The following is a 27,102-nucleotide window of genomic DNA, read 5'->3' as shown; positions in this document are numbered from 1 at the left end:
GTGCCTGGTCGCGCCACATCACATAATTTGAGAGTTCTCTTCGGCCTACTCCATTATTTAGACCCTAGTGTGCAGGCAGCTGCCGCTTTACTGGATGCCACTAAGGCATTTGATTCCCTAGAGTGGAAGTTTTTATTTGCTCTGTTTTCCCGCATGGGGTTTAGCACGATATTTATTCAACAGATCACGCTCCTCTATGCGTCTCCTACGGCACGGCTGACAGTCAACGGTCAGATTTCGGAATCGTTTGGAATAACCAGGGGCACGAGACAGGGCTGTCCTCTGTTGCCGCTGCTCTTCGCCATAGCCACAGAACCCCTTGCGCGCGGCTGCGACAACACCACACTCATCGCAGTATTGGCTTCACCTCTAGAGGACTGCTCGTCTCGATGTACGCAGACGACATGACCATTTATATGACTAAGCCTGCAGAACACTTTGACCCACTGATGAGGGAATTCATACGGTATGGGGGCCTCTCAGGCATAGAGGTCAATTGGACCAAATCTGTAATGATGCCCTTGACTGATGGCATCACTAGGTGCAGTACAGAATTTCCCATAGCCTGGACAGACGACAGTGTTAAGTATTTGGGGATTTGGTTCAGTAGATCAGTACAGGAAATATGGTTAGCAAATTATGGAAAAGTGGTGAACTGGATGGAGGGAAAAGTGCAGAGATGGAAAAATGTGCCTCTCTCCCTGACGGGTCGAATAGCTATAAGTAAAATGGTAATTCTACCCAAACTGTTATATTTATTTGTGAATATCCCTATTCCCCTCAACGCCCACTTTTTAAACGGCGGCGAACTGTGTTTCTGGAGCTAGTTTGGGCAGGACGTCAACCTAGAGTTTCATGGAAGCTATTGACACTACCATTCAGCCAGGGTGGGCTTGCTGCTCCAGACTTTGAACTATATGCGTTCAGTGCTCAGGCGCAGTTCTTGCATTTTTGGCAGCACCCCATCCCATACCAACCGCATGTAGCGATTAAGATTGACATTGCTTCTCCAACCCCACTGAATACGACGGCTTACCACCCTTACAAGAAATCCCCATCGGACATAAACACAGTCGAAGTGACTAGATGGGCCTGGTCGAAAATAGCACACAGGGCGGTTGTGTCGGAGCTTTATGCTCCGTCGATGCCGCTGGGAGGTAATCCTCTGCTGAGACCTCTAACGGACAAAGCGGTGACGGAGAGAGCGCGTAATCATGGCTTAAAACTTGCAGGAGACTTATACCCTGCTGATGAATTTCTGACGCTGCAACAGATGTGCGCAGCGGAGGAACCGACGGCCTCAGACATGTTGCTCTATTACCAGCTGAGGGCCGCATGAAAAGCTAGATACCCAGAGTTCCCGAAGGCGCCTCCCCCGTTACCGGCGCTGGAAGATGTATTGTCTAATAGCTCTCCTCGAAAACTGATCACTCGTATTTACAGGAACACACAGGAGCACTCACCAATATTTGTGTGCACATCCAGTACTGAGTGGGAAAGGGAATCAGGCACGGCAATTAGTGAAAAGCAGTGGGCATTTTGTTGCTGGCAGCTTGAGAACCTGTGTCCTAATTATAGGCTGAGGCTAATACATTTTAACTTTTTGCATAGAACTTACCGCACGCCTAAACAGCTTCATCGAATGGGTCTTCAGGCTGATGCGAATTGTTGGAGATGTGGAGCTGCTGATGCGAACTTCTTCCATCTGACATGGGGGTGTAGGCATATTGCGCTCTATTGGGAGGAAATCTTAGGATACATCGGGAGGATTATAGAAGTGGACTTGAGGCCGAGTCCATTGCTGGCACTGTTGGGTTTTGTTCTGGAGATGCCACGAGGGTCTCGTAAGCTGACCGCTTTGCTGCTGCTGCCGGCTAAACGACAGGTAGCTTTACATTGGAAGAAAGCAGCTCCTCCTGCAGTGGCAAGATGGATCCAATCGGTCACATACTGTAGGGACCAACTGACTAATTATTGGGAACTTATGCCAGCCAGAACACGGCCTCTGGACATTTGGGAACCATTTGCAGAATGGCTGGGTCGTGGTGGCGCGGAACAGTGAGCATGTTCGATTGAATGGGAGTGCTTGTCTGTGGGATGTGAGTAGTGTAATGTGCAAAAGACATGAATCTGGCGCGGATGTTCGTACTTGTGGACTATCAATAGGGGGAGGGTTGAGGGAAGTCTGAGACTGGGAGGATTGATTGCAGCTAGAGCCAGAGGACTTATTTAGATATGATGGAGAACCAAATGGGTAATTTGCAGCCAGGCTTGGATGTGGTATTAAGTATTAAGCATTAGTGACAGTTCACAGCTTCACCTGAACAATATTAACATGCGTTTACGCACAGGCAGAAGATACAGTATGGTAACACCTCAGATTCGCCACCGGACTGCACTGGTTGTCGGAAATATGGCTGTGTTAACGCACCTAAATGCTTGGATATGTCATGCTGCCGGCCTGCGGGTTGTAGGCTACAAAAGCTGTGTGAGTTGTGACATTGGCAATAAATGTTTTTAAAAAAAAGAAGAAGAAAAAAGGACTGATAGTAGCACTACTCAAGCGCCTCGTATATACGACCAAACGTTGGGCGCCATGTTGCAGGGATTCCGTTCCTATACAGAACTGTGCATAGAGACCTAGGACCTCAGTGAATTAGGGTACACCAAACTCACCTTAGTACCTAACATCCCCTACCAGACTAGCATCAGTGACTCATCGGTTCTTCGTCCTATAGTGAAAACCCCAATGATTAGTCAACCCAGAACATGAAACTTAGGATTCCTCAGGTAAGGTGGAAACAAGAACACTCTTTCATTATACTATCATATCAGTCCAAAACAAGGAGTAAATGAGACACAAATAAGTTTGAAATGTTTATTTCTAACAACGTGTTCTAATGAGCAGCATCTTTGCTAGTATAAGTAAACGTATTATAAAAAGCAGGTTGTCAGCATTGTTACTGCTCCATAAAATACAAAGGGAGAAAGCATGTTATAATGCTAAAGGGAAACAGGTTATACATATACCTATATTTCGCCCTCCCTAGATAGCAAGTTATTTTATAACTAATTAAGGTCTCACAGGTTTACATGGGTGGCCCCATACCTCTGGTAATCAGCAGGAGTGGATCACATCATATTCTCCTCAAGCTCTCAGCACACAAATGTTCTCCAAGTGTGTCTATTCATGCCCACCCAGTGCATTATTAAACGTGCCGAACCTCAGAGGTGGCCACAGCTGCATACATGTGATGGATAGAACGTGCGCTGATCAGTTAGAACAACAACCTCAGTGTCTAAGATAACCTTGACGGTGTCAGCGCATACTGTGCAGACTAAACTATCGAAGCAGGCTAGAAATGCAGCAAAACAAGTTATTCTCATGTGAAGCAAAGCATCTATCGTTTCTCTAAACACCAGCGCAGAGTATGTCATGTGCAAAGCAGAGCAGGCAAGGAAAAATGGTGTTTAAACTTCTAATAAGCTCATGCTAACTTAACACTATATAAATGTACGGGTCATCTCCACGACACTTTGTTGAACTAAAACACTGTGGTGTTTCTGTCTAACTCACTCCAAAGTTAGACTGCTGAAAAGACTCGAGGCCAACTATCTACAAACAACCCAAATCAACGTAAGTTTCTACACTTTTTAGTTTTACTGGAGCAATATATATTTAATGGCCGAATATCAATCAATACTGAGACAAGATGTCCGTGTCTCTTCCCGTTTTTTCCACTACAGGCCCAGCCTTAAAGTTCTTGAGAAACCTGACTGAGTCTCTTTACTGATAAAGGTACTTCACCCACTACAATAGTTAATAGTCTCAATAGCGAGAAAGAGCCCATATTTATTTGTCCATTCTATTAAACCAACAGGTTACACCGTGCCCAGCCCTGACGAAAATCCAGCGACATAACAATGGGATTGGAAACATAACAACTTTTCCTTTTCATTCACAAAGGGACATTCACTAGTCCATGTCTAACTAGTTTTCTGAGGATGCCTTCACCTAAAGATTTAGCCCCACAGAAAAACTGCCCTTGTGACAGCAGTCCTAACTAAGGCGTTAAGTAGCAGGCTTCAGGATTGCTTGTTGTAGCTGATTATGTTGGTGTAATTATTACATGTTATTTAATTTTAGTAACATTATTGTTGTAGCTTGAAGAATTCATGTCTATTCTTCAACTGTTAATTGTTTAAAAATATTGGATGTAAACGGATTGTGTTGCGCTCAGACATATGTACTTGTAAAAAAGCATTTAAGTACATAAAAAATGTATGTGATAAAAGTCAAATTTGGCTATGAACAGTATGGTCAAGACACTAAGTCTGCTTAAATAAATAGCAGCATTCTAAAGTAGTACCTAGGGGATCTTCTTTCTTTCTAAATACTTTCTAAAAGTGGCATTTGCAAACGCGCAATTTAAAAACCATCTTTAGTAAAATATGTGTTAATAAATTCTGAGTTCAGAGAGCCTAAATTTTATTTTTCTATCTTATCCCTATGGGAAGATATGCTTAAGAATGTTACAAAGCATTCCTCATTCTGTCCTATGGGGCAAGCTAGCCTTTCAATAGTGAAAAACGAAATTGGCAGTATTTCACTATCAGGACATGTTACACACATCAGTACATGTCCTACCTTTCACATACACTACACCTTGCCCGGGGGGTACCTTGAGCCAACCATAAGAGTGTCCTATATGTAAGAAAAGGGAAGGTTAGGGCCTGGCAAGTGTGTGCACTTGCCACGGCGACATGGCACTTAGCAGACTGCGCACAGGCATTGCAGTGGCAGGCCTGAGACATCTTTTTAGGGCTACTCATGTGGGTGGCAGAATCAGTGCTGCACTAGTAGTATTTGATTTACCAGCACCGGCACACCCAGTGCATTTTACTAGGTACTGACCAGTAAATCCAAACCTGCCAATCAGGGAGATCCAATCATATTAACAATTTACACAGAGAGCATATGCACTTATGCACGGATTAGCAGTGGTAAAGTGCCCAGAGTCCTAAAACCAAGAACAACAGATCATGAAAAAAATAGGAGGTGGAAGCAAAATGTTTGGGGATAACCCTGCAAAAAGGGCCACATCCAACAACCCTCAAGACCTGGGTGTTCGAATAAGCCTACAGGACCTGCAAGCGCCTGGATAACCTATTGGGCGATTAGCCGGGCTTTATAAATCCTGCTCGATTGAAGCCTTGATCACTGTGGAATTAACAGTTAACCTTTCATAAACAAGCAAAGCGAAGCGACCAGTTTTTTTATAGCCTCTATCCAAGTATCGATGTCTTCAAGATGGTGACACACTGACCTATCAATTGCTCCTACTATCCATTCAAGGACTGAGGATTTAACTTCGTATTCTCCCCGCTGCGTTTCTTTGGTCACCAGATGGGTCCGTACAGTTCAGTAGTTTTATGTTTTTTTATGTTATTTGGTGGGAGTCCAGTTGGAGAGGAGTGTGGTACAGCACTGTTGAATTTGTCATGACAGTTTATTATAGTAGACTCTGGAACAGGAAAAGGGCTTGGTCATGCTGCTTAGTGACAATGAGTCAGCTTTGTAAACAGGACACATCACTGGATGTGTTATCTCGTCACCACACCCATAAGTGACATTGTAGACCACATCAATCTACGTATGCGGGCATAGAGTTGATAAAATTGATACAAGGTCTCTTGTCTTGTGTTGATGGTTTAAAATTTGTCTTGTGCTTATATACATAACCAAAAGACACACAAATTATGGACGGAATTCGGAATAATTCAAACATTCACCCCCAGTCAAGTGATCTGGGTTAAATCCATTGTTCTTTTGCTCACCATGCCAAGCCAGTTAAGACTTAACCATATTCAAATCATTGGCCCTGCTCCTCATGGGTACAGTCCAGCTTGAACTTTCAAGGCAGGTCCTCCCTGGACCAGAAACAAGCATACTGGGACCGGTTTAGGGTATCACCCCTCATCAGTCATCTTGAATCCAGTGTACAGTGAGCCCGGGACCCACGTCTAGGCATACCCGTGGCCCTTTATATGGTTTCTCCCCAGGGTGGGCTTTCCCATGATACATTGGCTGTGAGGTGCCTTTCTAATAAATGCCTTGTCACTTTCTGTACATTCATACAGATACTTCATTAAAAACACTTTGTCACATTCTCCAGGAACTCGTCCAGAGATCTGCAAAGCCATCCGTTACTTCATCACCTAGCTCGCCATTGCCTCTGAACACTACATATTCATAGCAGATCTCAGCTTCCACAAGGAAGACCTAAGCGACGTCAGCACTGCCAACCTAATAGAAAGCATGAGCAACATCAGCCTCATCCAACTCGTCATCGACCCAACACACATCGTTGGGCACACGCTTGACTCCATCCTCATCTCCAGCGAACCAATCAAGTACCACCATGTCACAGAACTCACCTGGACCGACCAACTCCATTGTCCACTTCAACATCACAGGGCACAATACTACGGCAACCAAAGCCAAACAACCCAGCGCAACTGGAAAACGTTCTCAGATGAGAACTGAAACACTCGCCATGCCAACTGTCTGGACACAGCTCTAGACCTTAAACAGGCCCTCAGGAACTTCACAGACTGGATCACCGACTATGCCACCCCGACCAAGATCAGAGAATCGGCAAAGAGTGTCAACCTCTTTACCCTGGAACTTCAGACCTCTAAATGAAACTGTTGTTGGCTAGAAAGAAGATAGCGTACCAATAAGGATCCAGTGCACTACACCACCTTCAGGACATCGATCAACCACTACCACCTCCTCAAAGAAGAGAGCGCTCACATGCTGGATAAAGATCAGATCAAACCACAGCAATGAGCACTTCACCATCATGGAATTCAGCAACCCTGCAGCCACAGAGAATATCATAACTCCCTCCTAGGATCTGTGCTACACACTTGCTGACTACTTTCATTAGAAGATCGCGGTCATCTACAGGGACTTTGAACCTCAGCTCTCTGCAAGTGACAGCCTCGCCCTCCTCACACCCACTGACACTAACTCTGACCTCGGGCCACTTCCTGGGATACCCTCATTGCACAAGACACCACCTACATAATGAACACAATGCACTCTGGGGTACCCGCTGATCCATGCCCCACCATATCTTTAACCTCAGGAGCAAGGTGATCAGATTAGAGCTCACAAACCCACATAACAGATCGATCGCCTTGGCCCCCTCTGCAGAAGAGTGGTAACATGTAGAAGTGAAACCCCTCCTAAAAAACATTCAGCAGACCTAGAGCAGCTGAAGAACTCCTGACTGATACCCCTGCTCTCGTTCCTGGCCATAGTCTTTGAGAGGACAATCAAGAGTACGCTGACCAGACACCTGGAGCACAACAACCTCCTGGACTCCTCCCATTCAGGCTTCCATGCCAATCAAAGCACAGAGACTGCCCTGATAGCAGCCACAGATGATATCAAAGCCCACCTGGACCTCAGTCAAAATACAGCCCCATCCTCCTCGACCTCTCGGCTGCCTTTGACATGGTCTCCCACCAGATCCTGATCGACAAGCTCCACCACATCGGAATCCAATGAAATGCCCTGAAATGGATCGCCTCCTACCTCACCAGAAAAACTCTGAAAATCAGACTCCTGCCCTACTCCTGAGCCCAAGGACATCATCTGTGGTACCCCACAAGGATCCTCAATTATCCCCACCTTCTTCTACACTAACATGATACCCCCAGCCAACATTATTAGATCACACAGACTGAAAGTCATCTTCTACACCCACCTCACCAACTCCAGAGACAACTTACATAGGTGCCCGGCCAACATCACCGACTGGATGAAGCACAACTGCCTAAAACTGAACACAGACAAGACGGAAGTCCTCATCTTCAGTTACCAGGCATCTCCGTGGAGCGACGCATGGTGGTCAGCAGTCCCCTCCCTTACAGACCATGCCATGACTCACAATGCACATGTGCTGTAAGATCTTTAGATCTTGCAGCTCCCCATCAGCACCAGACAAATGATCACCCAAGCCCTGGTGACTAACTGGCTTGGCTACCTAAAAACTCTGTATGTAGGAATCAACACTAACCTCCAGAGACAACTGCAGACAATACAGAACTCAGCAGCAATACTAATCCTCAACCTCCTGAAGCAGACCCACATCACTCCCCACCTCAGTAAACTCAACTGGCTCCCAGTCTAGAAAAGAGGCAAGATACCGACCCATGCTTGTAAGGCACTCCACAACGAAGGATCGTCCTACATCAGCCAAAGTTTATTCTTTAACCAGCCCGCCAGACACCTGCATTCCACCTCCCTCTTGCTTGCTCACGTTCCCAGTGTCAAACCAGGCACGGAGGCTGCTCTTTCTCCCACCTGGCTGTAAAGACCTGGAATGAACTTCCCCTGCACTGGAGATCCGACTCATCAGTGAATCTGGAAAGAACTCAAGATCTGGCTGTTCAACTGATCAGCCCCTCCGGACAGCAACTCCTCCCCTGCGGCTTGAGAATCTCACAGATGATTTGCCGTGCTTAATAAATACCGATTGATTGATTTGAGTGCGCACATTAATATAGATTTTTCCCAGTGGGGACTTTGATGTTGTTTAGCTCTCCCTTGCTAACAAATGCCTTGCTACAATCAGTGCAGTCTTCAGGGTGGACTTTTGATGCTGCGTTAGCTTTCCATTTATGAATCAATGGTCACATTCAATACATTTATAGAGTTTCTGTCCTGTGTGAACATTCTGATATATTACATTTTGTTTTGTAATCAATCCCATGCCACGTTATATTTATTAATAGTGTTTCTCCCTAGTGTGGATTTGTTGATGTTAGCTTATTCTTCCTTGGAAGACTTTATTACACTCTAAATACATAGGATTTTTTTGCCATGTAGATTTTCAGACATCGCTTCAGTTGTCCATTTGTTATGAATGCTTTGTGGTATTCAATACATACATTTTCTCTCTTGTGTGAACTTCTTGATTTTGTATTAAATTTTGCTTTGTGATGAATGCCTTGTCACATTCTGTAAATTCATGTGGTTTCTCCCCACAGTGGACTTGATATTGTTTTAAATCTCCCTTTATAATGAATAGCTTGTCACATTCAGTGAGGTTGAATGGTCTCTTTCCATTTGGTATAAGTTCTTTGTCACATTTTGTACAATGATATAGTTTCTCTCATGTGGAAACTTTCTGGTGTATTTTTTAACTTTGCTTTGTAATAACTGCTAAATCGCATTCAGTACAGCCATATCGTTTCTAACCAGTGTGGAATTTCTGATGTACTATTATGTACATTCATAGGGTTTCTCCCCTGTGTAGATTATCTGATGTTGCATAACAAGTGACTTTCTAATAAATGCCTTCTCACATTCAGTGCAGTTGAATGGTTTCTCCCCAATGTGGATTGTCTAATGTCGCTTCAGCTTTCCATTTGTTATAAATGCCTTACCACATTCAGTGCATTCATACGGATTCTCCCCCAGTGTGGACCATTTGATGTTGCTTTAGCTGTTTGTATTTTATAAATGCCTTGCCACATTCTGTACGTTCATACAGTTTCTCCCCAGAGTGGACATTTTGATGTCGCTTCAGCTCTCCATTTGTTATAAATGCTTTGTCACATTCGGTACATTGATATGGTCTCTCTCCAGTGTGGACTTTTTCATGTCGCTTCAGCCCTCCATTTGTTATAAATGCTTTGTCACATTCGGTACATTGATATGGTCTCTCTCCAGTGTGGACTTTTTGATGTCCCTTCAGCTCTCCATTTGTTGTAAATGCTTTGTCACATTCTGTACATTGATATGGTTTCTCCCCAGTGTGGACTCTCTGATGTTCCATTAGGTGTGACTTTCTAATGAATGCTTTGTCACATTCGGTACATTGATATGGTCTCTCTCCAGTGTGGACTTTTTCATGTCGCTTCAGCTCTCCATTTGTTATAAATGCTTTGTCACATTCGGTACATTGATATGGTCTCTCTCCAGTGTGGAGTTTTTGATGTCCCTTCAGCCCTCCATTTGTTTTAAATGCTTTGTCACATTCTGTACATTGATATGGTTTCGCCCCAGTGTGGGTTTTCTGATGTTCCAGTAAATGGTATTTTCTACTGTATGCCTTGTCACATTCTGTACATTTATATGGTTTCTCCCCAGTGTGGATTTTCTGTTGTCGTTTTAGGTCTTCATTTGTCATAAATGCCTTGTCACATTCTGTACATGCATACAGTTTCTCCCCAGTGTGGATTTTCTGATGTAGCTTTAGAGCTCTATTTCTTATAAATGCCTTGTCACATTCTGTACATTGATATGGTTTCTCTCCAGTGTGGACTTTCTGATGTTTTATTAGATGCGACTTTCTAGTGTATGTCAGGCAACATTCTGTACATTGATATGGTTTCTCTCCAGTGTGGACTTTCTGATGTTTTATTAGATGCGACTTTCTAGTGTATGTCAGGCAACATTCTGTACATTGATATGGTCTCTCTCCAGTGTGGAGTTTTTGATGTCGTTTTAGCTCTCCATTTGTTATAAATGCTTTGTCACATTCTGTACATTGATGTGGTTTCTCCCCAGTGTGGATTTTCTGATGTTGCTTCAGCTGTACATTTCTTATAAATGATTTGCCACATTCTGTACATTGATAGGGTTTCTCTCCAGTGTGGGCTTTCTGATGTTCCAGTAAAAGGTGTTTTCTACTGTATGCCTTGTCACATTCTGTACATTTATATGGTTTTTCCCCAGTGTGGATTGTCTGATGTTGCTTCAGCTGTACATTTCTTATAAATGATTTGCCACATTCTGTACATTGATAGGGTTTCTCTCCAGTGTGGGTTTTCTGATGTTCCAGTAAAAGGTGTTTTCTACTGTATGCCTTGTCACATTCTGTACATTGATGTGGTTTCTCCCCAGTGTGGATTTTCTGATGTTGCTTTAGCTGTACATTTCTTATAAATGATTTGCCACATTCTGTACATTGATAGGGTTTCTCTCCAGTGTGGGTTTTCTGATGTTCCAGTAAAAGGTGTTTTCTACTGTATGCCTTGTCACATTCTGTACATTTATATGGTTTTTCCCCAGTGTGGATTTTCTGATGTCGTTTTAGGTCTTCATTTGTCATAAATGCCTTGTCACATTCTGTACATGCATACAGTTTCTCCCCAGTGTGGATTTTCTGATGTAGCTTTAGAGCTCTATTTCTTATAAATGCCTTGTCACATTCTGAACATTGGTATGGTTTCTCCCCAGTGTGGATTTTCTGATGTCGTTTTAGATGTTTATTTGTTATAAATTCCTTGTCACATTCTGTACATTGATATGGTTTCTCTCCAGTGTGGACTTTCTGATGTTTTATTAGATGCGACATTCTAATGTATGTCAGGCAACATTCTGTACATTGGTATGGTTTCTCCCCAGTGTGGATTTTCTGATGTCGTTTTAGCTCTCCATTTGTTATAAATGCTTTGTCACATTCTGTACATTGATGTGGTTTCTCCCCAGTGTGGATTTTCTGATGTCGTTTTATCTCTCCATTTGTTATAAATGCCTTGTCACATTCTGTACATGCATACAGTTTCTCCCCAGTGTGGGTTTTCTGATGTTGTGTTAACTGTCCATTTGTTATAAATGCTTTGTCACATTCTGTACATTGATGTGGTTTCTCCCCAGTGTGGATTTTCTGATGTTGTTTTAGCTCTCCATTTGTTATAAATGCTTTGTCACATTCTGTACATTGATATGGTTTCTCCCCAGTGTGGATTTTATGATGTTTCATTAGATGTGACTTTCTAATGAATGCCACGTCACATTCTGTACATTGGTACGGTTTCTCCCCAGTGTGGATTTTCTGATGTTGTGTTAGCTTTTCATTTGTTATAAATGCTTTGTCACATTCTGTACATTCATACAGTTTCTCCCCAGTGTGGATCATTTGATGCCGCTTTAGACTCGCCTTCCATCTGAACAATTTATTACATTCTGTACATTTATATGGTTTCTCCTCTACGTGGACACGCTGATGCTGCACTGGGTCTTTCATTGCAAAGAACACGTTTTCACAGTCAGTCCATCTATCTGGTTTTTCTCCAGTATGAAGTTTCTTATGTCGCACTTGCTGTTTTTTGGCCTAATAAATGTTTTGTCACATTCTAGAAATTCATATGGTTTTTCTCATGTGTGTTCTTTCTGATACCAGGTTCTCTCTTCCTTCGTAATCAGCACCTTAGACTTGCTTCAGTATGTCAGTGTGTTGTGTCTCCAATGTCTATCAGCTGATATCTAAGAGCCAAGTACAGACCTCATTGGGCATCTTGGGTTTTCTGCTGTAGAAAAAGACTTCGGCGAGGCATTAGCCTTCAAGGGAAGAGTTTTTGAGGCACACTGTTTTTACATCACTCCCCACACCAGTGATGTTTAATAGCTTTACTTTTGACATTCATTACTGCATTTATTTCACCTGTTAGATTAAGAAAAAGAAACAATTAAGCTTAAATGCAAAACCCATCAGAAAAACTCATTGGCATTTAATGATGCATTTAAGTGTTCATATAGACAAGTGCGTTGAAGAAATCCTAGATTCCACTTTCAATGTAAAGATGCAATAGGCAGAGTAAGGGCATACGATCTTTTTGTGATCCCCTTCTATTGAGGAGTGTGGACTCAAGGAGTAACCAAGAGACCAGAGACTGTTGCTTGTTCAGTGAGTGAGATCTTCTCCCAAGAGACACTACAATGTTAAATCCACAGCAACAAGATGCCGCCCTTCTTATCCAGGGAACGGTTCCTATTATCAAACGGCCTAACGAATAATGCAAGATGGAACCGGTTAGAAAACAGGTCTCTGGTTGGCAGAGGTATGCACCATGTCCAAGTAGGGCCAGCAATCCTAGTCAGGGTAAGTCACAAAACAATTGCAAATTATTCTGCGCTCACCCCCTGGTAGCTGGGCACAGAGCAGGCATGCTTAAAAGGCAATGTTTAAAGGGTTTGTGCAATAACTCATGCAACAACACAGTGAATACCTCACAAAAAGACTCAGTTTAGAAATATAGAGAACATGTATCTGAGTAAAACAAGTCCAAAACGATAAAAATCAATCAAGTAGAAGCTGCGATATTGAATGTTGAAGAAAAAAAAGGTAATAAAACAATTGAAAGCAGGTAACACTAAAAAAGGTTATTTCAGATTGGTCAAGAGGGACCGGTGCAAATTCAAAGTGCAGGCCGACTACAATGGAGCGCAGAAAGACTGCAGGGACCCATTTGGGCCCACTGAACACAGTACCTTGGAGCTTGGGGTGCAGTGTGCGTGGGGAGGCCTTGTGCCATCTAGCGGAAGAAACTTTGCAGGGCTTCGTGCTGCGTCACATCAGATTTGGCAGAGACTCAGCTGTAGAAACCACTTCTGAGGTCCAGAACTTGGAGGGGGCACCTCAGACACGGATAGGAAGGGAGAGTCCAGCAGCATCAGCAGAACTGCAGGAAGTCCTTTGTGTCTCTGACACTTGAGAAACAGGAGGCAAGCTAAAAAGCCCTTGGAGCACACTTTGGAGTGAAGACAGAGTCTAGCTCTCCTTCCAGGAGTCAGAGAGCTGCACTCCACAGGGCAACACACAGAAAAGCAATTCTTTGTCAAAAACAATCCAATTGAGTCTTTTCTGCAGCACCCCAGTTCTTCTGACAGCGGTTCTGTGTAGATCCAGAAGTGACGGAGTTGACAGGGCCAGAGACTTAGCACTTACGTCCAAATGTGCCAATGATCTGAGGGAAACTCCAAAGAGTGGTTTTGAAGTGCACCAGTATCTCTTTCAATCCCAGCACTCACTCCAGACTACCAAAGGGAGTTATCAGTAATTTGTATGGGCCAGTTCACTACCCTGTGATGTGTAAGGGTGGGCCCCTTCCTCCCATCTTCCCAGGAAGACCCATCAGAATACAGATGGATGCAGATGGGTGCTAAATCACACCCAACCCCTGCACTGTCTGTGGCTGTGTAGACGGAATGCACAAAGGGGTCGGTCACCTAGCCCAGACGTGTATTAGAGACAGGGTATAAGGCACAAAGAGCAGTACAAGCATAGAAACGTCCACTTTCTAAAAGTAGCATTTTTAAAATAGGAATGTTAAATCAGTCTTTACCAGTAAAGAGGATTTATCATTACTATTCCAAAGATATGAAATATGAAACATGAAACGGCTACTCCTTTCCAATCAGGAATTACAGCTTATAGGTATTCTAAGGAATTCCCAGTTCTAGCCAATGAAAGTCGGCATTACAGCAGTGAAAACTGAATTTAGCTGTTTGTCACTACCAGGACATGTAAAACACAGAGTATATGTTCCAACTTTTACTTACATAGCACTCTCGTGGTGGTTTACCAAGGGCCATCCTTAGGGGCGACTAATATGTAAAGAAAGGAGATTTGAAGGCTTGGCAAGTAGTTTTAAATGTAAAGTTGATGTGGCAGTAAACTGCACACACACAGGCACTGCAGTGGAAGGCCTGAGACATGGTTTCAGGCTGCATAGGTGGGTAGCACAATCAGTGCTGCAGACCTCTAGTAGCAAATAATTTGCAGACCCTGGGCACATGTAGTAACATAGATCTGAGTGACGCTGCAGGAATGCACCACAGCAGACACTCAATCTCCAACAAGGTATCCCCACCCCAGTTCTTTTAATACTTGATTTTTAATAAAATATTGCCCAAGGCATCAGCTGCGTGCCAGGTTTCCCAATGTACACCAAGCCAAACATAACAGCATTTAGACCAGAAGGAACGCATAGAGTAGCCTGTCCACATGTTGACAGAGTGCACACTATACGTCTACCTGCTACAATTAGGTTAATAAACAAGCATTGACACAACCAATAGGTCTCGCTTTTGGGACCTTATAAGTGTTTAGCAGTGAAACAGTTTCTGTTTTTGCACCAAGGATACTGTGCTGCATAACTAAATACTTATAAGGTCCCAAAAGTGAGACATATTGGCTATGCTAATGCTTGTTTGCAGCGGTGGTTGAATGTGTAGGCAGAGCCTGACACTACGAAGGTTGCTGATTTTACAAGCGATGCCTGGGCTCACAGTTAGCACCAATTTATCTCAAGAATGGAACAAAGATAAAGAATGATGAAGTATTTGAAATTCTCACATTCCAGTGGCAGGAAGGAACATTGAATATTGATTGTAGGCATACATGTGTGCCAAAATGAAGAAAAAAAACGACAATAGATTTAAAGTGGCCCTTAAAAATGTCAAACTCATTCAGAGGACAGTATGTGCTGAAATGTGACCACGTACCGAGGGATGTTTTCCAGCAGCCGCAATGGATGTCACCTGATAACAGACCGTCAGACCTTTTAATAAAATCCCAAACTCTAGTCTGTGAAAGGCAAAGCCAATATGAAAAGCAGCCGCTGGCTACTATGGCAACATATAGGCTAGACGTTCCACTGCATGTATTTCAAAGCCTCGTGAGTAGAAACATATCAGACGTTGCTCTTTTGTAGCGCCGAGCGCTGTTTCTCAGGCTGTGCAGGCGCTTTTTAAAAGCTGCATTTTGTTTGGAACAACATGAAAGAAATATTCATTATTGCGATGTATTCATATGGCCTTTACCCGATTGGAGAGGAATTCGAATAACTCAGATAACAAGTTAACATGGTCAAAGACGCGCTTAGCGGTGAGGGAGGGGGAGGGAGTTGAAGCGAGGGCGGGCTGAAAGTGAAAATACACACGATCTTGCGGTGAGGGAGGGAGGTGGAGTTGAAGGGCGGCCGGGCTGAAAGTGAAAAGACGCGTAAAAGAAGTGGGCACCTCAAGTGCGTGAAAAGAAGCCCGGGAGTTGAGTGCACAAGCGCCGCAAATGTGATAGCGATCGGATTCACGCGATTAAGCCACATGGCAGCTGTGGCCGCAGCAATGGACTGCAGGAAAGGACTGCAGCAATGGACGACTGCAGCAATGGACTGCAGCAATGGACAACTGCAGCAATGGACCGCAGCAATGGACTGAAGCAATGGACGACTGCAGCAATGGACTGCAGAAAGGGACTGCAGAAATGGACTGCAAAAATGGAGTGCAGCAATGGAGTGAAGCAATGAAAGACTGCAGCAATGGACAACTGCAGCAATGGACTGCAGCAATGGGCTACAGCAAAGGAAGGCAGCAATGGAGTGCAGCAATAGAGTGCAGCAATAGAGTGCAGCAATAGAGTGCAGCAATAGAGTGCAGCAATAGAGTGCAGCAATGGACGATCGCAGCAATGGACTGCAGCAATGGACTGCAGCAATGGACGACTGCAGCAATGGAGTGCAGCAATGGACTGCAGCAATGGACCGCAGCAATGGACCGCAGCAATGGACCGCAGCAATGGACCGCAGCAATGGACCGCAGCAATGGACCGCAGCAATGGACAACTGCAGCAATGGACAACTGCAGCAATGGACAACTGCAGCAATGGACAACTGCAGCAATGGACAACTGCAGCAATGGACAACTGCAGCAATGGACAACTGAAGCAATGGACGACTGCAGCAATGGACTGAAGCAATGGACGACTGAAGCAATGGACTGAAGCAATGGACGACTGCAGCAATGGACTGCAGAAATGGACAACTGCAGCAATGGACTGCAGAAATGGACAACTGCAGCAATGGACCGCAGCAATGGACCGCAGCAATGGACCGCAGCAAAGGACGACTGCAGCAATGGACTGCAGCAATGGGCTACTGCAAAGGAAGGCAGCAATGGACGACTGAAGCAATGGACTGCCACAATGGACTGCAGCAATGGACTGCAGCAGTGGAGTATAGCAATGGACTGCAGCAATGGACTGCAGCAGTGGAGTATAGCAGTGGACTGCAGCAATGCACGACTGCAGCAATGCACGACTGCAGCAATGGACGACTGCAGCAATGGACGACTGCAGCAATGGACTGCAGCAAGGGACTGCAGCAAGGGACTTCAGTATCGGACTGCGGCAATGGACGGCTGCAGCAATGGATGACTGCAGCAATGGATGACTGCAGCAATGGATGACTGCAGCAATGGATGACTGCAGCAATGGATGACTGCAGCAATGGACTGCAGCAATGGACTGCAGGAATAGACGACTGAAGCAATGGACGACTGAAGCAATGGACGACTGAAGCAATGGACGACTGCAGCAATGGACGACTGACGTAAGGGAGTGCAGCAATGGACTGCAGCAATGGACTGCAGTAATGGAGAGCAGCAGTGGACTGCAGCAATGGAGTGAAACAATGGAGTGAAGCAATGGAGTGAAGCAATGGACTGCAGCAATGGACTGCAGGAATAGACGACTGCAGCAATGGACGACTGAAGCAATGGACGACTGACGTAAGGGAGTGCAGCAATGGACTGCAGCAATGGAGTGAAGCAATGGACTGCAGCAATGGACGACTGAAGCAATGGACGACTGACGTAAGGGAGTGCAGCAATGGACTTCAGCAATGGACTGCAGCAATGGATGACTGCAGCAATGGATGACTGCAGCAATGGATGACTGCAGCAATGGATGACTGCAGCAATGGATGACTGCAGCAATGGATGACTGCAGCAATGGACTGCAGCAATGGACTGCAGGAATAGACGACTGCAGCAATGGACGACTAGGGAGTGCAGCAATGGACTGCAGCAATGGACTGCAGTAATGGAGAGCAGCAATGGACTGCAGCAATGGAGTAAAGCAATGGACGACTGCAGCAATGGATGACTGCAGCAATGGACGACTGCAGCAATGGACGACTGCAGCAATGGACGACTGCAGCAATGGACGACTGCAGCAATGGACGACTGCAGCAATGGACGACTGCAGCAATGGACGACTGAAGCAATGGACGACTGAAGCAATGGACGACTGAAGCAATGGACGACTGAAGCAATGGACGACTGAAGCAATGGACGACTGAAGCAATGGACGACTGACGTAAGGGAGTGCAGCAATGGACTGCAGCAATGGAGTGAAGCAATGGACGACTGCAGCAATGGATGACTGCAGCAATGGACGACTGCAGCAATGGACTGCAGCAATGGACGACTGAAGCAATGGACGACTGACGTAAGGGAGTGCAGCAATGGACTGCGGGAATAGACGACTGCAGCAATGGATGCCTGCAGCAATGGATGACTGCAGCAATGGAGTGCAGCAATGGAGTGCAGCAATGGCCTGCAGCAATGGAGTGAAGCAATGGACGACTGCAGCAATGGCCTGCAGCAATGGACGACTGAAGCAATGGACGACTGACGTAAGGGAGTGCAGCAATGGACTGCAGCAATGGACTGCAGTAATGGAGAGAAGCAATGGACTGCAGTAATGGAGAGCAGCAATGGACTGCAGCAATGGAATGCAGCAATGGAATGCAGCAATGGAATGCAGAAATGGAATGCAGAAATGGAATGCAGCAATGGAATGCAGCATTTCTATGTTTTTTTCGAGTGGGCGCAGAGTCAGTCCGTTTTCCTCCTAGAGTGTCTTACGCTGGAAGGCCGCAGCACCACAAACTATATTTGAATATTTTAAGTGTGTACAGCAAGCACACTTATTCAGTGACTTTCCTCATTTAGCAGCCCCTCCCATGCCCATGTCTGTTTCAGGGAGGCTGGGGGAGGGCACCTGACCGAGGAAGCAGCAGGAAAAGAAACCATATATCCGTGGACGGTAACTAGAACGAGTCCTCCAAGGCCATCGCAAGCAGGATTGATGTCTCGCAGGCCCTGCAGAGCGCAGTGCATAGATTATCTACGGTACACAATGCTGTTTTTTAAGCATTGTATGTGCTCTCTATCGTATCTGAGAGCTATGTATGTGTGTCGAATGCATTTTAAAGCAGTGATGCGGACACCAGCATTAAAATGCATTGGAAAGATGCTGACAGGCTGTCTGCAGGAGGCACATTAATCCACTGGGCTAACCATCTAAAATACAGTCCTGTAATATGCCGGCAGACTGTCTGCAGGAGGCGCATTAAAGCACTAAGCTATCCATATTAAATACAGTCCTGTAATATGCCGGCAGACTCTCTGCAGGAGGCGCATTAACTCAGTGAACTATCCATATAAAATACAGTCTTGTAATATGCTGGCAGACTCTCTGCAGGAGTAGCATTAACCCACTGAGCGTTCCATATAAAATACAGTCCTGTAATATGCTGGCAGGCTCTCTGCAGGAGGCGCATTAACCCACTGAACTATTCATATAAAATACAGCCCTGTAATATGTGGTGGCAGACTCTCTGCAGGAGGTGCATTAACCCACTGAGCTAGCCATATAAAATGCAGTCCTGTAATATGCTGGCAGACTCTCTGCAGGAGGCGCATTAACCCACTGAGCTATCCATATAAAATACAGTCCTGTAATATGCTGGCAGGCTCGCTGCAGGAGGCGCATTAACCCACTGAACTATTCATATAAAATACAGCCCTGTAATATATGGTGGCAGACTCTCTGCAGGAGGTGCATTAACCCACTGAGCTAGCCATATAAAATAGAGTCCTGTAATATGCTGGCAGACTCTCAGCAGGAGGCGCATACACCAACTGAGCTATCCATATAAAATGCAGTCCTGCAATATGCTGGCAGACTCTCTGCAGGAGGCGCATTAACCCAATGAGCTATCCATGTAAAATAGAGTCCTGAACAATGCTCGGAGACTCTCTGCAGGAGACGCATTAAACCACAGAGCTATCCATTTAAAATATAGTCCTGTAATATGCTGGCAGACTCTCTGCAGGATGCGCATTAACCCACTGAGCTATCCATATAAAATAGAGTCCTGAAATATGCTAGCAGACTCAGCAGGGGGCGCATTAACCAACTGAGCTATCCATATAAAATGCAGTCCTGTAATATGCTGGCAGAATATCTGCAGGAGGCGCATCAACCCACTGAGCTATCCATATAAAATAGAGTCCTGTAGTATGCTGACAGACTCTTTGCAGGAGGCGCATTAACCCACTGAGCTATCCATATAAAATACAGCTCTGTAATATGCTGGAAGACTCTGCAGGAGGCGCATCATCCCACCGAACTATTCATATAAAATACAGCTCTGTAATGTGCTGGCAGACTCTCTGCAGGAGGCACATCATCCCACCGAACTATCCATATAAAATACAGCCCTGTAATATGCTGGCAGACTCTCTGCAGGAGGTGCATTTAACCCACTGAACTATCGATATAAAATACAGTCCTGTGATATGCTGGCAGACTCTCTGCAGGAGGCGCATTAACCCACTGAACTATCGATATAAAATACAGTCCTTTAATATGCCGACAGACTCTTTGCAGGAGGTGTATTAACCCAATGAGCTATCCAAATGAAATACAGTCCTGTAAAATGCTGACAGTTTCTAATAATCCAAATCTGACCTGCACTGTGGTACTCCCATTGGCATGGTCCAATCACAGTGCCATTTTATTTGAACTGAAAGAGTCAAACGGCCTTCAACCCAGACCTGAACCCATAAGGAAGATTACAAAAAGAGCCTGGAAAAATGCAGATTGTTTAGAATTAGAAGGGGCACTGAAGAGAACCTTGCTCCCGCTCCCCTCTGGGGGGACGAGGCTACGTCAGCCTATACAGATTGGATAGACGCGGCATGCAATAAATTAGCTCCGGTGAAACATTGAACCCTTACACGGGCCCAACCCTCAGACCCCTGGTACTCAGAGGATTTTAAAAAACCTGAAACAGCCTGTAAAATATTAAATGGGCATGGAGGAAAGGGTATAAAAGTAAGGATATAGAAATGTATAAGCAGAGTCTCAGAATCTATAAGGAACTATTGCTGGAAACAAAAAATAAGTTTTTACAGAACAAATTTCTCAAGCTAAGTCCAATCTCAAAGAACTCTTTAAAACGATTACTAAACTTGCCGCACCAGCCCCTAAGAGCTTAAGTAGTCCTGAATTGTGCGAAAAAATTTCTACTTTTTTCCAACAAAAGGTGGAATGTATTTTTTCTACATTCACTTTAGCCCAAAAAGGTGAAAGAGTGCAGCCACCTAAAATAGAACCTAATAGACCCAACCCTACACCAGTTTTAGATAAATTCTCATTGCTAGAAACATCAGAGTCAATCAAACTTTTGAACTCTATTCGATCAGGGTCTTCCATGGACCCATGTCCGGCGTTTGTATTGAAATTAATTCCGGAAGTCAAAGGGTAAGCTCTTACCCCTTTGCTCAACACCATATTCACCACCGGCATATTTCCCAGGGACTGGAAGAAGGCCTCTATCCTCCCTCTATTAAAACAAGCATTTACAATGCAATGGTTTTGCCTTTGACAAAGTTAGAGCGATTGGCGTTGTCAATGACAATTTTTTTATTTATGCGTTGGTTTTGAAAACAGATAAATTAATGCCATTGTCATTTACAATGCCAATAGCGTAATCTCACGCAAATGGACGATGGTTACAAAAATTTTTGAAAAGTGCTCTATAGAATCAGGAGGAGTCGGGGAGGGATAATGAATAGAGATAGAGCCAAGAAGGAAAAACAAATTAGGGTGAGAGAGAGTGGTGCATTGGAGAGAGTTAGCAGTGTGTTGAAGGGAGAGTGAGTGACGGGATGAGAGAATGAGCAGAAGAAAGAGAGGCAGTGAGAGAAGGAGAGTGTGGTAAAAGGGAAGAGTGAGTGACGGGATGAGAGTAAGAGCAGAAGAGAGAGAGGCGGTGAGAGAAGGAGAGTGTGGTGAAAGAGAAGAATGAGTGACGGGATGAGAGTATGAGCAGAAGAGAGGGAGGCGGTGAGAGAAGGAGAGTGTGGTGAAAGGGAAGAGTGAGTGACGGGATGAGAGTAAGAGCAGAAGAGAGAGAGGCAGTGAGAGAAGGAGAGTGTGGTGAAAGGGAAGAGTGAGTGACGGGATGAGAGAATGAGCAGAAGAAAGAGGCAGTGAGAGAAGGAGAGTGTGGTAAAAGGGAATAGTGAGTGACGGGATGAGAGTAAGAGCAGAAGAGAGAGAGGCAGTGAGAGAAGGAGAGTGTGATGAAAGGGAAGAGTGAGTGACGGGATGAGAGTATGAGCAGAAGATAGAGGCAGTGAGAGAAGGAGAGTGTGGTGAAAGGGAAGAGTGAGTGACGGGATGAGAGTATGAGCAGAAGAGAGAGAGGCGGTGAGAGAAGGAGAGTGTGATGAAAGGGAAGAGTGAGTGACGGGATGAGAGTATGAGCAGAAGATAGAGGCAGTGAGAGAAGGAGAGTGTGGTGAAAGGGAAGAGTGAGTGACGGGATGAGAGTATGAGCAGAAGAGAGAGAGGCGGTGAGAGAAGGAGAGTGTGGTGAAAGGGAAGAGTGAGTGACGGGATGAGAGTAAGAGCAGAAGAGAGAGAGGGAGTGAGAGAAGGAGAGTGTGGTGAAAGGGAAGAGTGAGTGACGGGATGAGAGTATGAGCAGAAGATAGAGGCAGTGAGAGAAGGAGAGTGTGGTGAAAGGGAAGAGTGAGTGACGGGATGAGAGTATGAGCAGAAGAGAGAGAGGCGGTGAGAGAAGGAGAGTGTGATGAAAGGGAAGAGTGAGTGACGGGATGAGAGTATGAGCAGAAGATAGAGGCAGTGAGAGAAGGAGAGTGTGGTGAAAGGGAAGAGTGAGTGACGGGATGAGAGTATGAGCAGAAGAGAGAGAGGCGGTGAGAGAAGGAGAGTGTGGTGAAAGGGAAGAGTGAGTGACGGGATGAGAGTAAGAGCAGAAGAGAGAGAGGGAGTGAGAGAAGGAGAGTGTGGTGAAAGGGAAGAGTGAGTGACGGGATGAGAGTATGAGCAGAAGATAGAGGCAGTGAGAGAAGGAGAGTGTGGTGAAAGGGAAGAGTGAGTGACGGGATGAGAGAATGAGCAGAAGAAAGAGGCAGTGAGAGAAGGAGAGTGTGGTGAAAGGGAAGAGTGAGTGACGGGATGAGAGTAAGAGCAGGAGAGAGAGGCGGTGAGAGAAGGAGAGTGTGGTGAAAGGGAAGAGTGAGTGACGGGATGAGAGTATGAGCAGAAGGGAGAGAGGCGGTGAGAGAAGGAGAGTGTGGTGAAAGGGAAGAGTGAGTGACGGGATGAGAGTAAGAGCAGAAGAGAGAGAGGCAGTGAGAGAAGGAGAGTGTGGTGAAAGGGAAGAGTGAGTGACGGGATGAGAGTATGAGCAGAAGATAGAGGCAGTGAGAGAAGGAGAGTGGTGAAAGGGAAGAGTGAGTGACGGGATGAGAGTATGAGCAGAAGTCCTGCATCCTGGGAGCTGCATGACTGCAGAGCCAGGACCTGCCGGTGGCACCGCTGACCCCTTGCCACTCCTCGGGTTCCCCGCAAAGCTCAGCCTGGGATGCGGCCCCACCGGTCGGCACTGCTGCTGCTGGCAGCGATGTTCCTGCATTGCGAGGCAAAGTTCGGAGAGAGGAGCGAGTCCCGAGGGAGGAGACGGTGTAATACTTGACTTGACTGGGCAATGGAAGGGACAAACTCAAGCTGAACAGTCCAAATAAAAGCAAGAAAATGTGAGGTACAAAGCCACTGGCAAGCAATGGGTGAAATGCATTCTCATGGCCGCTTTCCGAAGGTCCAAAAGATGTAGGCTTCGACCAAAAAAAAAAAAAAAAAACACAAAAGGTACGCCTGTCAAAGACACTCACCTAGCCAACAGAAAGCGTGTGGGGCCACAACACACAGGGCCTCTTGGTAGTTGTGTGACTACTGTTCGAAACAGAATGAGGGCATTCACACCCACCTTTCACTGCTGCTCTCTTCCTTTGAGCCTGTACACTGCTCTGCTGTCTTTTGGGAATGTTTGCGCTATGCAAACACAACACATGTACACACAGTAAAAGTGGCACACAGTAATGTACTCCATTTAGGGTTGAATTTATAAATAAGTGCAGGGGCCTAAAGAATTTTTAAGAGCCCGCCACTGGCACTTACAAATGCCATGTTAGAAAATACCAAGGCTGTCTAAACTGGATTCCACCTCACACCTTTCTTCCAGCAAGCCACACTGCCTGTCTCTTCATCTCACTTCGCAGTTTCTTTTCCGTCCATGCTTTCTCATTTATCACAATTTCCCTATTTTTTCTCTTCCTCCTTTCTTCCTCTCCTTCCGGTCTCTCCTACTCTAGATGAAGTCCGAGGATGAAAAACAAGCCGTGGTCCTTAAAAATGACCCGTTTAAAAAAAAAAAAACCTGCACAAACTCCTTCTTTTGAAATAGTGGGTTCAACTTGCTCCTGCTTAAGCCCTGCCAATAGCCTCACAGTGCACGAGACAGCGCTCCACATAATTATTACATTCATTGTCCAGGACTTTCTATTGTACTCACCCTGCATCAAAGGTCAGCCAACAAGTGGTAACTGGGTGTCCCAACCTCCAGCCTTACTGTCTACCCTGCCAACACATTTGGCTACTATTTACTTTGGCACAAGTGAATCAGGTGAAAGGCAACCCGATTCTCTTATACACTCATTCCTACTATTGAAATGCAGAAACAAATATACAGGATAGCTCTATAGATACATGATCGATTCTTAGTTCTTTTTTTTGCATATTGAGAGGAACCTTAAAACGAATCTTCTGTGTATAGTATATTTAAGAGCATCTGCCTAACTTTCTTCACGCAACAGCCGGCTTGGCTTGAATACCTTATTTCGAGAACTGAGAAATTGATAATTTGAAGTTAACTAAATTAGATGGGATGTAGTGATATTGTCTTTACGGTTGCTAGGCTTTGTGGCCACCCACAAACTGTGGAAAGGCATGACCAATCGGAACAGAAAACATGACGCATAGTGTATACCCCGGGGGACCGCACAGAGCATTCCGAAGAGAAGCACTCTAGTAGGCCCCTGCTTGTGCCCCAGGGGCACTTAAAGGTCACGCAATGGAAACAAAGTGAAGCGAGGAGAGGTGGCGTAACACATAAAGCTGCCGACCTTGGAGGTGGAGAGCAGAGTTCGATCCTCAGCTTCGGCTGTATTAGTTCTAAATAATTAAAAGAAGATCCCTGGCTGGGCTGTATATTAAATAAACCCATCAGTAAAATTTCTGTCTAGCAGACTTAGACTATAACCGGACCAAAGAGCCTTATCTATCATAGGCACTCTCCCCCTTCTCTGCCCCACAAGTTCTCACGTTATCCCTGTGGCCCAAAGAAGAAGAGAGTGGGGCTTTTAATTAATATGTAATGCTTCAACCTAGCAGTGCCACTCGTGAACACAAAGAGGCACTTTTGAATAAACACCTCGGTAAAATAGTGAGCTACGGAGCTTCTCCCACACGGTGGAGTTAATAAGGGCGTGAAGAGTATGCTGCCACCCGTCCGCCGGAGGGCCCCCCCCGCTCCCGATGCCACTGCTAGGCAGTACACATTAAAGCTTTTTTAAAAAAAAGTTGTATATAGCGCTAACGAGACCCGAAGGGGTTAGAGCGCTTTACATGAGCACATGTTGAGTTAGGACACATTCATGTTGTTTAGAAGTTCACATATTTTTAGACACATTTTATCCATGCGTGAATTCAACTTCTACAGAAAAGCCTTATTTATGCCTGCTTAGGGTTTGGGCTACCTGCGCACACAAGGCGATCGCTGGTTCTTTACCGCATCTTAAAAAGTATACAATTCACTTTGCACATTAGTTATGCAATATAGTGCCTATATGGCACCCGGGTCCATTTGTATTTGCTGAGTTCCTTATGTTTCCATATCCGTCCATCCACCACGCGACTCTGTTCTCGATATCAGGGGTTTCCTTTCTGTCTGACATCTGATCGTGTACAGGAGCAGTGACCCGCCAATATACGTGTCAATCTCAGAGCATCATGTATTCTCATTATGGGCGACGTCTCGGGACCGCGGGCGGGTCGAAGGTTTTGTGCTGCTGTTTGAGGGGGTCTTGCTCTGCACGAGGTCAGAATGCGCGCCCTCCTTGCCGGGTGCAGGGGGCCAGCGCCCTTTGGGCCCCCCCCATCCTCCATCCCTGCCGGGTACAGGGCGTCAGCGCCCTTTGGGTTTTGCCCCCCCCCTCCCTTGCCGGGTGCAGGGCACCAGTACCCTTTGGGTTTTGCCCCCCCACCCCATCCTCCATCCCTGCAGGGTGCAGGGCACCAGCGCCCTTTGGGTTTTGCAGAGGGCTTTACTCAGGCTATATTTGGGAACGCCCTGAGCCGCCGGAAACTGGTGCTATATAAACCCTCCCCAGACGCGCACAATTTTCTTTCCTCTAGCTTCCCGGCGCAGCTGCTTCGGCGCATCCACGTAAGTATGAGCGTCGATGTAAACACGGCTTGCGCCGTCACAACAAGCAGCAAGCCGGGCTTGTTTTTCGCATAGTAGGTCAGAACAGAAACTGCTAATCTTTACAAGAGAAGCTGCAGTTAATATATAGTGCTGGTTATGAGTTAGCATCCTCGCTGCTAGCTCTGACAAACAAGCACCACGAGCACACGGACAGCGGGAGGGGGGGCGGGAAAGGAACAGAGAGCGGGAGGGGGGGCAGGAACGGACAGCGGGAGGGGAGGGTCAGGGACGGGATCAAAACAAACATACGTAAACATACAAAGTGAAAACATATTTATAAAGAAAATGCTCCTTACCTGAACGCTTCGTGGGAACTCAAATCTTGCAGCCAACTCCAACAACAAACACTTGGAAAAAGAAGAAAACAGGCCGACTCGAAAAAAAAAAAATAACACACACCCACCGCCGCATTGACGATCAGAAGTGGGTGGAGAGAGAAAAAAATCTCGGGAACGCCCCCGAATCTGGTCCGGGATTGACGGACAGAGCCGTCTCCCAATGGCTAGCCTCCATTTATGGAGCTAGCCAATGGGAGGAGGGGGCGGATACCCGACCCCACAGAGGAAAACATAAGATTTTGCTAGCGCATGCGTACTTCGTACGCATTGGCTAGGCAAAACCTAAAAAACGACTCTGGTTCCTAAGGTCCCAAGTAGTTATAGGCCAATTTCATGGCTTCCGCTTCTTGCAAAAAATGCTGAAAAAGCTATGAATACCCAGCTCGATTTATTTCTTCGAACCAATAATCTACTCGACCAGTCTCAGTACTGGTTTAGAGGCAAACACAGCACGGAGCTGGCTTGAATTAAA

The 27,102-nt window shown here is 45.5% G+C and overlaps 1 protein-coding gene across 1 annotated transcript in view; it reads right to left on the bottom strand.

Moving 5' to 3' along the window:
- Window positions 1–2,866: 2,866 nt before the first annotated feature.
- Window positions 2,867–27,102, bottom strand: part of LOC147738039 (uncharacterized) — a 75,976-nt gene continuing 51,740 nt past the window's right edge. Inside the window, exon 2 of the mRNA XM_086952092.1 lies at window positions 2,867–12,467. Within this exon, the coding sequence (XP_086808218.1) occupies window positions 9,477–12,050 (2,574 nt within the window). The 5' untranslated portion in view covers window positions 12,051–12,467 and the 3' untranslated portion in view covers window positions 2,867–9,476. The remainder of the gene's footprint in view (window positions 12,468–27,102) is intronic.

The sequence above is a fragment of the Lissotriton vulgaris genome, chromosome 1_1, assembly GCF_964263255.1.
Source record: "Lissotriton vulgaris chromosome 1_1, aLisVul1.2, whole genome shotgun sequence".
In the NCBI taxonomy this organism is placed as follows: domain Eukaryota; kingdom Metazoa; phylum Chordata; class Amphibia; order Caudata; family Salamandridae; genus Lissotriton; species Lissotriton vulgaris.
This window is presented reverse-complemented; position numbering and strand designations above follow the sequence as displayed.